The sequence below is a fragment of the Hemiscyllium ocellatum genome, chromosome 4 (assembly GCF_020745735.1).
Source record: "Hemiscyllium ocellatum isolate sHemOce1 chromosome 4, sHemOce1.pat.X.cur, whole genome shotgun sequence".
NCBI lineage: Eukaryota > Metazoa > Chordata > Chondrichthyes > Orectolobiformes > Hemiscylliidae > Hemiscyllium > Hemiscyllium ocellatum.
Genome location: NC_083404.1, coordinates 70,407,311 through 70,419,481, shown reverse-complemented (window position 1 = coordinate 70,419,481; position 12,171 = coordinate 70,407,311). Strand labels below are relative to the sequence as shown.

The window sequence follows — 12,171 nt, the reverse complement described above, 5'->3', positions numbered from 1 at the left end:
TTAATGTTTAATGAAAGTCTCTTTTGTTCCAGTTAATGATAATAAAGAGAAATAAATTGACCATTTTAGTGGATTAAACAAAGTATTTACACTTTTGGTACAGTTTATGGAGTAGTAGGGCTTGTTCCCAGCATAGTTCTCCCATCATATTCCTCACAACAGTCATCCTTTATACACCTACAATATATGGAGTGGTCAGGACTATGTAAAAAAAATTCAAGGCAATCTAGACAAGTTGAGTAAGTCGACAAATACTTGGCCAATGCAGTATAACATTGATAAATATGAAGTTAGCCACTTCAGTTGGAAAAACAAAATGGTTGTATTATATAAATGATGAAAGTTTGGGAACTGTTGAGGTACAATGAGTCACTGAATGTAGGTGCAGCAAGGAATTAAGAGGGCAAAGAGTATGTTGACAATGAAAGCAGAAATTCCTGAGAAAACTCAGTATCTGTGGAAAGAAAGCAAATTTTCAGGTGTAATCACCCTTTAGAACAGTCCTCTCCCTGGATGCTGCCAATCCTGTTGAGATTTTCCAGAAATTTCTGTCTTTGTTTATGATTTCTAGCATCTGCAGTTCCTTTTTCATAGGTTATATTGCCCTTCATTTCAAGAATATTTGAGCACAAGAGCAAGAAAGTCTTACTGCAGCTGCATAAGGCATTCAGAATTCCAATTCTGGGGTACTGTGTGCAGTTTTGGTCTCCTTACCTAGGAAAAAATATGTTTGTCATAAGGCAATGCAGCAAAAGTTCACCAGACGATCCTTGGATGGCAGGTTTGTATGAGAAAAGATTAGATTGAGCATGAATACACTGGAGTTTAGAAGGAAGAGAGACGATCTGATTAAAATGTATAAAATTCTGACAGGGCTGACAGACTAGATGCAGGGATGAGTTTCCTTTGGACAGTCTAGAATAAGGAGTCACAGTCTCAGGATGTGTGGTATGCCTTTTCAGATGAGGTGGGGAAATATTCTTCACTCAAGGCAGTGAACTCATGGAATTCTCTACCACATAAGGCTGTGGATGCCAAGTCACTGAACATATCAAAAAAGTAGATTTCTGGAAGCTGAATATGTTAAGATTGGAAAAGATTGGAATTATGGTGTTGGCATGAAAGATCAGCCATGATCATGCTGAATTATAGAGCAGGATTGATTGCCCATTGGCCTACTGGTCATCCTATGTTTTTTGTTTCTGTGTAAATAATGTATGTATGATGCATAGTCTCCCACTGAGGATGTTCACATATCTTTGTAGCATAGAGAAGACCCATTTACAGCACTTTCACCAAGTTCTCTGATCTTCTACCAACCTTGTTGAGTCAGACAGGATTGTGTCCTATTCCCGTACAGTGGAAGGAGAACCTCGTGCCATTCAGGGATAGGGGACATTCACTGAGTAATCATCAATATGTGGGATGCCTTTGGCAGTGGCCATACCCCAGATAGGATGGTTACTTTTTCATTATCTTTATCAGTGGTTGAGGAGGAGAGGCCAGAAAATAGTGAGTGCCTAAGGAGAACTTGGGCTGTCAAGGCTGGCTGTGGACTCCTTGTCTGCAGTTCTCTATCTCTGTGCTGAGATCTGTTTCATAGCTGCCTTATATCCTGCTCTAGGCTTCCAGGTGGCCATCCCACCTTCAACTATTAATTGTCTGTTCCATGCTTAATCCTGGTGGAGGCCAAAAGGCTAGAAAGCAGTAGGTAAGCTGCCTGCCTCCATTTCCACTGTTGTTAGCATCTCATCTATTGTAAAATATCCCCATATGTTTCTGACCTCTGCATTGTGACTTAAAGGAATGGATATTCCATTAAGATTCATGTGTACATTTGTATGCATTGACATTGCAATTGTATATCAAATTACTTCTTAAATGTTATGAGAGTTTCTGCCTCTACCACATTTTCAGGCAGTGAGTTCCAGATTCTCACCACCTTCGGATGAAAAAACTTTCCTCACATCCCTTCTAAATCTTTTGTTTCCTACCTTAAATCTTTGTTTTCCTTATTATTACCACTCTTCCAATTTTTGTATCAAAGTGCCCCAAAACTGATCCCTGTGGAACCCAAATGAACAGAGGCTTCCAGACATGAAAATAACCCTTGACCATCACCCTCTGCTTACTGTCACTCAACTAATTGTGGCTTAATTCCACCAAATTTCCTTCAATCCCACAGGTTCTTACTTTTATCATCAATCTCCCATGAGGACCTTTAACAAAAGCCTTGCTGAATTCCAAGTAGAGTACGCCCTGCATATCTGGTCACATCTTTGAAAAACTCAATCAAGTTGGTCAGGAGAGCATGGTGGCTAGCACTGTGGCCTCATAGTGCCAGGGACCTGGGGTCGAATCCATGCTCAGGCAACTGTCTGTGTGGAATTTGCAATTTCTCGCTGTGTCTGAATTGGTTTCCTTTGGGTGCTCCAGTTTCCTCTTACAACCCAAATACGTGCAGGCTAGATGGAGTAGCCATGGAAAATGCAGGATTCCCGTGGCTAGAGTAGAGAAGTGGGTCTTTGGAGGGTCCGTATGGACTCGATGGACTGAGTGGTCTACATCCACACTGTAGATCTCTATGATGATATCCCCTTAACAAAGCCATGCTGACTGTCCTCGATTAATGTCTGCCTCTCCAAATGGAGGTTAATTCTGTCCCTCTGAATTGCTTCCAACAGTTTCCTCACAATAGACTGACTGACTTGTAGTTTCCTGTTTATCCCTTGCTTCTTTCTTGAATAACAGTACCAGTCTTCCAGTCCTCCAGAAAGAGTTCCTGTGGCCAAAGAGGAATTGAAAATTGTTGCCAGTGCCCTGCTATTTGCTCCCTTGCCTCACTCAATAGCTGGGGATACATTTCATCCAACCCTGGAGACTTATTTGCCAGACCAGTCAGACCTTCCTCTCTGTCTATGCTTATAGGGCAGCATGCTGGCTCACAGTGCCAGAGACCCAGGTTCCAGCCTGAGGCGACTGTCTCTGTAGAGTTTGCACATTCTCCCTGTGTCTGCTTGGGTTTCCTCCCACAATCCAAAGATATGCAAGTTAGGTGAATTGGCAGTGCTAAATTGTCCATAGTGTTCAGGAATGTGTTGGTTAGGTGTATTATTCAGGGGTAAATGTAGAGTAATAGGGTAGGGGAATGGGTCTGCCATGTTCCCCCTTGCATATTCTGTACTTCTCAAGGGGTTCTGCTGTTTAATTCTTGATATCTGCCATATGTCTCCTAATTATCCTTTATCCAATCATATATATCCCTTGACATCCAGGATTCACAGGATTTGTTGGTCCGACTCTTCATATTTATTGGAACACATTGGTCCTGTTCTTTCTGAATTTCCTTCTTGCATGTGTTCCCATGTTAGGACACAGATTTACTGAAAATTATCTGCTCCTAATCCACTTTAGTCAAATTGTGTCTGACCTTATTAAAAACGGCCTTGCCCCAGTTTAGAACCTTGAGACTTTTGCTTTTTGTGGTATATATTAATGATCTAGATCTTATATAGTTTTATCAACTTGCTGACACAAAACGTGGGAAAATTGTGGGAAGAGATTCCCTGGTGCCGGATATTCTGAAAGTGGGGTCAGTGAACAGCCTGCACCATGGTACATACTGACACCAACTACACCCTTTAAAAAAAAGAAATGTGAACCTGTAGCAGGAATTTAGAGTTAGGTAGAGATTAAAGAGAAAGGCTACTAAGCTTGTAATCTCCAGTGCCAAGTGCTGCTAAGGATGGGATTTGAAAGATAGGTCAGACAACCATGTGCCTGAAGGGATGATGTAGTAGGGCTTCACTTTCTTTAAAACTGGGACTGCTTCTGAAGTAAGTAGAACATGTACAAGTTGGCTGGGTTATACACGAACTGGAATGTGTCCAATATCCTTGTGGGAGGTTTGCTTGTGCAGTTGGGAAGTGAATAACTCCACAGAGGCTGATAGCCCACCGTCAAGTCACTCTTTATTCACACATGGCAAATCCTTGACACAGATCCAGCTTCCTTAGAACCAACTCTCAAACTAGGCAGAATCGTTGATACACCTATTTGTTTTTTTACACAAGAGGGGTACCATTGTGGCTGAAATAACTCCACAGAGGCTGGTATCCTGTCACCCAGTCACACTTTATTTACAGGTAGAGAGTCCTTGACACTGATCCAGCTCCTTCAGAGGCAGCTTTCAGAGTGAGCAGAACCCCTGACACTCCTGTTAATTTTTTTTTTCCCTTTTAACCCCCACACTACTGCTTAACTGCAGTAGTGCTTATTTTTTCCCCAGCACCCATGTTGTGTGTGTGCAGGTGTGAGACACAGTGAGAGAATCCTTATTCAATTTCCACCACCAGGAAGAAAGGAAACACCCGAGTGGCCAGTGACAAGCAGTGCCCTTCACATCAAAGAGCAATGCTGTGTGATCAAACAGTGAAGGGGAGGTTAGGGATTAAATCAAAATAGAGTTGGAGGGGGAAATAATGCACTCCACTCCCTGCGGCATCCAGCTCTCCCTGAACAACTCCAGGGTGTTGGTGGAGACCGCATGCTCCTTCTCCAAGGACACCCGGGCTCTAACGTAACCGCAGAAGAGGAGCAGGCAGTCGGCCCTAACGACCCCCTCCATGGCCCGCTGCCTGGACCTGTTTATGGCCAGTTTGGCCAGACCCAGGAGCAGACCCACGAGGAGGTCTTCAGACCTGCCCTCCCTCCTCCGTACCGGGTGCCCGAAGATCAGGAGCATGGGACTGAAGTGCAACCAAAAGCAGAGGAGGAGGTTTTTAAGAAAATCAAAAAGGGAGTGTAAACGCCCACACCCAAAATACACATGGTCCATAGAGCGCCACAGAACAAGCAGTTGGGCTGGGAGTCCGTGAACCACTGCAATCTGCGGTTGCAGGGGACCGCTGCATGCAGCATCCTCCACCCTAGATCACCGAAAGGGGGAGCACTCCCGTGTACAGAGCCCTCCACTGGGGATCCCCACCGCCCGGTGGCAAATGGGCACGCCAAGGCATTTCCGGATGGTGGACGAGGGAGAAGAGGTGGACGGTGTGCAGCAGCAGTCGATACAGGGCCCGCCTTTTTACATCCTTAAAAGGGACAAAATGAAAATTCGGCAGGTGGTTCAGGTTGTGGGGCATGCAGGAAGTACGGGACCTTGGGGCCAATGTGAAATTCTGTCCGGGCTGGGGTGAGCGTGGACGGGATCGCACCGCACACCTGAGCATCCTCCAACTGGTGCACTACGTCGGGTCCGAGCACCGCCGTTTTAAGGGGTTGGATGGCAGTGGCCATATACCAAATGTCTATCGCTGCCCTGCTCACTATGTCCTGTGGCAGCGTCCAGCCCAGGTACACTCCTTTTTGTTTTGTTTTTTTTTGAATGCCTTGCACTCCTCTTTTTTTTTCAGGTTCAAGAGTAATTTATTATCTCCCGAAGTCAAGTGTTCAAGAACTGGAAATATGTGAAAGGCAGAACAAACATAATCAGACAACAAAAACCATAGACTAGCACTTATGCATCAAGAAGTGCTTGTGATCCCTCACACATTGAGTAAGCTCCCAGCAGCAAGTACCCTCTTTTTGTCTCCAGGTAAAAAAATTATTCTATACATCCTTCTTATTTGCGATATAAGTTACAATCTCAGTCATCAACTTTTCTGCATCTACACCTGGAATCGCAAATCCAAATTCATCTTCCATGGCCATGATTTCTACTTGATCCAAACTATCCAAACCCAAATCCTTCATAAAATGAGAGGTTGGTAGAAGCTGGTCAGGATTAATTTTATCATACAACTTTAACATGTACAGCACACGTTCCTGGATGCTGCCAAGAGTCAGAGGGGGCAGATCCCCATACTGACGCAATGACTGTAGAAACAGACTACAACTCTGAGCCCGGGGACACTCCTGTTTGTTTGGTTTTTTTTCCCCTTACCCACACACTAACATCTTACTGCGGTAGTGCTTATTTTCTTCCCCAGCACCCATGTTCTGTATGTGCAGGTGTGAGACACAGTGAGAGACACAAGGTGCATGAATCTTTATTCAATTTCCACCACCAGGAAGATAGGAAAACACCCAAGTGGCCTGTGACAAGCAGTGCCCTTCACAAAAGGCAATGCTGTGTAATCAAACAGTGAAGGGGAGAGCAGGGAGTAAATCAAAATAGAGTTGGAGGGGGAAATGATGCACTCCACTGCCTGCAGCATTCACCTCTCCCTGAACAACTCCAGGGTGTTGGTGGGCACCGCGTGCTCCTTCTCCAAGGACACTCATGCCCTAACGTAACCGCAGAAGAGGGGCAGGCAGTCGGCCCTAACGACCCCGCCACCTCCCACTGCCTGGACTTGTTTATGGCCAGTTTGGCCAGGCCCAGCAGCAGACCCACGAGGAGGTCTTCAGACCTGCCCTCCCTCCTCCGTACGGGGTGCCCGAAGATCAGGAGCATGGGACTGAAGGGCAACCAAAACCAGAGGAGAAGGTTTTTGAGAAAAATCAAAGAGACAGTGCAAACGCCCACACCCAACATGCACATGTTCTGTGGTGCTGTGGAGTCCGTGGACCAAGCAGTTGGGCTGGGAGTCCGTGAACCAACGGGATCCCACCGCACACTTGAGCGTCCTCCAACTGGTGCACTGCGTCGGTTCCGAGCACCGCCGTTTTAAGGCGTCGGATGGCGGTGGCCACGTACCGGACGTCTACCGCTGCCCTGCTCGCTATGGCTTGCGACAACGTCCAGCCCGGGCCCCCGGTACCCAGCACATCCCCGACCCTGGTCACCCTCGCCGCCACGGCCGTCCCCTCCGCCAGCCACTCGAACCCGCGAGCACGGAGGTGCAGATTCCTGACGAACGGCTCCCTGACGACAGCCGCTATTCCTGCCGGAGGGTAGGCGTAGCGCGATTCAACCATGTTCCAGACAGTGATCAGGTCTTGGTAAAAGACAGGCAGCACCTTGAAGGCGACCTCCAAACCGTCACGGTCGACGAACAGGAGCTGCGTGTCGTAGTGGAGGTTACGCAACTGGCGGAAAAAAATACGTCGCCAGGGCGCACCACCTAGGAGGAGGCTCGACATAAAGGTATCGCTGCAAGGTCTAAAGGCAGAACGTTGCGACCTGGGTGTGGACACACCAGCGACTGACCGCCCTCCTCAATAGGGAGATTCAGAAGCTGCGCATCAACCCAGTGCATGTTTTTGTCCCAGAAGAAGTTGACCAATGTTCACTGGATGTCAGAGATAAAGCCAGGAGGAGGGACCAAAGTGACCAGCTGGTACCACAGCATGGCGACCACCAGCTGGTTTATGACCAGCACTTGGGTCCTGTAAGATAGCAGTCCTGTCCAGCAGCCTAGGCGAGCCGAGACTTTGGCCTCCAGCTCCTGCCAGTTGGCCGGCCTGGATTCCTCGGCCGGGCTGAGGTAGACCCCCCAGATAGAGGAGATGGGTGGTACTCCAGCTGAACCCCCGAAACTCCTCCGGCAGTGAATCCACCCGCCACGGACCCACCAGTAGCCCGGAACATTTGGCCCAGTTGATCCTGGCAGAAGACGCTGCCGAGTACACGTGCATCCTCCCCAGGTCAGCCGCGTTGGTGAAAGTGAGGAGCACGTCGTCGGCGTAGGCCGAGAGGACCACCCCCGTGCCGGTGCCGCGCAGAACCAGCCCCGACAACCTCCTCCTCAAAAGGTGCAGGAAAGGCTCCACGTACAGGGAATACAGCTGGCCGGACTGGGGGCAGCCTTGACGCACTCCTCTCCCAAAGCGAAGGGGCGCCGTCAGGGACCCGTTAACTTTAACCAGACACTCTGCGGCTGCGTACAAAAGTCGGATCCGGGCAACGAACTGCGTCCCGAACCCGAATGCCCGCAGAGTCCCGAGCAGGTACACGTGGTCGACCCTGTCGAACGCCTTCTCCTGATCGAGAGACAGGAAGGCACTCGGCAGACCAGCCCGTCGACAGAAATGGATCAGGTCCCGGACCAGATGGACGTTGTCGTGTATCCTCTGGCCCGGGACCGTGTAGGACTGGTCCGGGTGAATCATGTGGGCCAGCACGGAAGCCAGGCGAGAAGACAACACCCTGGCGAAGATTTTGTAGTCCGTGCTGAGGAGGGAGACCGGACGCCAGTTCTTCAAAGAACAAAGGTCCCCTTTCTTTGGCAGCAGGACGATGACCGCCCTGCGCCAAGAAAGAGGCAGCTCTCCGGCATTTAGACACTCCCCCAGGACCTGTGCGTAGTCGCTCCCCAGGACGTCCCAGAACACCCTGAAGAACTCCACAGTCAGCCCGTCCAGCCCCGGGGATTTGCCCCTCGAGAGCCGGTCGAGGGCGCCGGTCAGCTCCTCTAAGGTGACGGGAGCGTCGAGCCTTCCGGCGTCCTCCGGGCTGAGCTGCGGCAGGTCCTCCCACAGAACTCTGCGAGCATCCTCGCTGGACGGATCCGGAGAGAACAGGGCCGTGTAATAGGATCGGACGTGGGCCCTGATACCCTCCGGATCCAAGACAAGGGACCCGTCGTCGGCCAGCAGCACAAGGAGCTGCTGACGGGTGCCACGCCTTTTTTCCAGCGAGTAGAAGAAGGAGGGGGAGCCGCAGTCCAGGTCCTGGAGGAGCTGGAGCCGTGACCTCACGTACGCGCCCCGAGCCCCGACGAACTGCAGGTCCCGGAGCGCGGCCTTCTTCTCTTCGTACGCCCCGCGCAGGGCCGGGTCCGCGTCGGGCTGACCGAGGCGTGACTCCAGGTCGAGCATCTCCCTCTCCAACTCCCCGATCCTGGATTTCCGCCTCTTTGTCGACCCCCTCGCGTACTCCTGACAGAAGACACGGACATGAGCCTTGCCCACGTCCCACGATAGCCTCAGGGAGGGGAAGCTTCCCCGCTTCCTTCTCCAGCCGTCCCAGAAACGACGAAACGAGTCCCGGAACCGTTCGTCCTCCAGCAGCAGGTTGTTAAAGTGCCAGTACGCGGAGCCCAGCCTGGCGCCGAACAGAAGGAGTTCCGCCCACACCAGGTGATGGTCCGTGCACGACACCTGCCGCGTGGAGGCCTTCGGAAAACAGGAGGCGTACGCCCGCGAAATGTACAGGCAGTCGATTCTGGACGCTCCGACCCCAGGCCTCACGATGGTGAAGGCGATGGAGTCAGGATGGAGATTCCACCAGACGTCCACCAGGTCGAAGGACTTGATCAAGTCCCCCAACCTCCTCCGAACTCGTGCGGGCACCGCCGTGGTCCCTGTCCTCGAGGACGCAGTTAAAATCTCCCCCGAGGACGACGCACTGGTTCTCGTCGATGGAAGCGAGATGAGCGGACACTTCTTCAAAGAAGCTCGCTTGCCTCGGCCCGGCCAGGGGAGCGTAGACGTTCACCAAGTGAAGCACCGCGCCCCCCAGCCGAACCGTCAGGTGAAGCAAACGGCCTGGCACTGGCTCCCTGACCCCCAAGATCTCCGGCTGAAAATGCGGGGCGAACAGGATAGCCACCCCGCCAGATCTGCGGGTGAGGTGACTCATGTAGACCCCCCTCGCCACTCCAGGAGCCAGGTGGCTTCGTCTCCCGGGGTAGTGTGGGTTTCTTGCAGGAAGCACACCGCATACCTCCCGTCCCAAAGGACCGAGGGGGTTTGGAATCTGCGCTGTGACTCCCTGCTGCCGTTGATGTTGAGGCTGGCTATAGTTGTCTCCATGTCGGAAGTATAGTGCAACCACCACCAGTAAACAGTTAACAAAAACTATGTACATATTTACTGGGAGGACGAGAGAGGGGCACAGAAGACCCTTGCCCTCACCAGGAGTGCTCCCAGGAAGTTCCTGACTCGCTTTCACTCATTCACGTCAAGCCCAGGCACCTGGCGCGCAGCGTGGGCCAACCAGTACACTCTTTCAAAGGAGCTCCAGCGGTCGAGCGTCAGTTGGGCTCTATCCCGGCGACTCTGAGTTTCCTCGACAAATTCCCGGAGTTACGAGAGGGGGATGAGGGGGAGATCGGTGAGGGGCACCTGGGACTCGAAAATCTCACTGGAGACGGACTCCACGTCGTCCCCGATGTCCGCCACCGATCCAGAACCCTCCTCAGGGAGGTCGCCTTCAGTCACCGACCCCTCCCCCACCGAGAGGATGGGGGCTGGTCCGGCACCACCAACTGGCCTCAAACCTCCAGTGACCCCACCCCCAGGGTCACCAGCGGTACCTTCCTCAGCGCACCCCTTCCTGGAGCGCCCCGCGTTCGGGTCGTCGGGCAGCAGAGGCTCAGGGCCCCGCTCCTCTCCCAACACTGGGACGCCTGGCTCCTCAGGGAAAAGGTCCTCCCCCAGGGCCAAGGCCCCCGGAAAAACCAGTCTGGGAGGGAGGAGCGAGGATAACACCTTCCTCCCCTCCACCGCTCGACGACCCAGCAGTGAATAAAGGGCGGTCGTCTGCACCATGGCCCGTGCTGTTATTAAAATCCTCCCCAGGGGTTGGAGGAGTTATGGCGGTGGAAGGCCCGGCTGTCGCCCCTGAGGGTTTGGGCAGGTCGGGCCATGGTGCAGGACAGTGGGGAGACACCATCGGCTCATCCCCTGGAGAGGGGCAGCGCCGCCAGCGCACCAATGGGCTATCTCCGCCATCTCCCCCTCCAAGGGCGGGCACCTCTTCCCCAGAGAGACAGGGGGGGATTTATGGGCCTTCCCCTCCCCGCCCGCCTTGGTGGTCATGGGGCCCGAGGTCCCTCCCCCCAGCCTTTCCCGGAATACGATTGGCTGGGGGAAGGCAGGGGCGTGGCCAGGGTGGGGCGGGTCAGCCGTGTCACTTCCTGCCCTGCCCCTGGTTTATCAGGTGATGGCAGGCAGGACAGGGACCCAGTTTCCTCTCCGGGGCCCGGTCGGTGCAGGAGGTAGAGCAGCGGTGGTTCCTCTGAGGTTAGTGCCAGGGGGTGGCTGGGTGGGGTGGGGCGGGGCTCGGTTTCCAGAGGAGGGGTTGAAGCCCTAGGTGTTCCTGTAACGAAGTGGGGGTTGGGGTTGGGGTTGGGGTCGGGGTCAGTGGGACCGGGATCAGGTATGGGTTTGGGGGTTCGGGGGTCAGGGTTCCCGCGCCGGGGTGACGCTGGCACGGCCGCAGGGGCATTGTCGTGCTGGGGCGGGGCAGGTTGTGGACTACGTGGAGGGGAAGGGGAAGGGGATGGGGATAGGGTGGTCTCCCCGTGGGCGGGCTTGACGCGTTGCGTCTTCCTGAGTGCCTTCCGTCCGGTCGAACGCTCACCCCCCTTCCTGCCAGAGGCTGAGGCATCGTGAGCCTCCGGCTCAGCCCCCGGTGCCGGGGCTTGTGGTGTTGACTTTGGGGAAGGGGGAGTGGGTGCGGCAGCACCACCCGCAGCCGTTGGTGTGGGCTGGGCAGCCTTCTGGGTGGGGCAGTTTTTTCTAATATGCCCCACCTCGCGGCACAGGTGGTACTGCACGCCCTCCGTTGTCCAGAAGGCGCGATAGGCCGCTCCCTCGTGGAGGACAGTGAACGAGCCCTCTGTGACCTCCTCCCGGGTCAGGCAAATAAACACGTGGCGTCGGAAGGAGTATACGTGACGGAGGGCGGGGTCCTTAAGACTGAGCAGGAGTGGTTGAACACCTGACCGGATCTCCCCCAAGGTGTTGAGGTGGGGAAGAAGGAGCTCACTGGCAATGAAGGGCGGGACGTTGGAGATCACGACTCTCTGGGCCGTGACCTCCAAAGTGTCGACTGGCAAATGTGTCCCACCCACAGTGAGCCCCCTCTCCACGGCCAGGTGGACCGCCTGCTCGGTTTTAAGAAAGAATACAGCCTTCCCGTACATGCAGGCCGCAGCGACGATGGCCAGTGGGCCGACCACACTAGCCATGGCCTTACTGCAGGCCTCGATGGTCATGTTGGGATGGGGATAGGCCTTTACCCCCAGGCGTTTGGTCAGGTGCCTGAAGGGGGATGCGGTTGGGACAGCCGAGCCTAAGGCAGCGGCTACCCCGGCGTAGGTACGGCTGGGCCCCGCGACCTTTGGGCTCGCCATACTCTGCTGGTGGAGGTGGACCTTTGGCAGTGGCGAAGTCCTGGGGATGTGCCCAAGACCAGTCACCCGAGGAGAGTCCCAGGCAGCGACGGTGGAAACCGGTCTCAGGCAACAGCAGCGGTGGAGGCAGGCCCAGACGGGGTCC

The 12,171-nt window shown here is 53.3% G+C and overlaps 1 protein-coding gene across 1 annotated transcript; it reads right to left on the bottom strand.

Annotated features, from left to right (window-relative positions):
* Positions 1-5,610: 5,610 nt before the first annotated feature.
* LOC132815210 (acyl carrier protein, mitochondrial-like) lies at positions 5,611-6,921 on the bottom strand. The gene is made up of 2 exons (XM_060824025.1): positions 6,712-6,921; positions 5,611-5,877 (listed from the first exon to the last, which is right to left on the bottom strand). The coding sequence occupies exons 1-2, from the start codon at positions 6,919-6,921 to the stop codon at positions 5,611-5,613; spliced, it is 477 nt and encodes a 158-aa protein (XP_060680008.1).
* Between the last annotated feature and the right edge of the window lie 5,250 nt (positions 6,922-12,171).

Coding starts and splice junctions, on each gene's coding strand:
- LOC132815210 (XM_060824025.1), bottom strand. CDS start 6,921: ATGGTTGAATCGCGCTACGCCTACCCTCCGGCAGGAATAGCGGCTGTC. Junction 5,878..6,711: donor CCATAGCGAGCAGGGCAGCG/GTAGACGTCCGG, acceptor CTGTTTCTACAG/TCATTGCGTCAGTATGGGGA.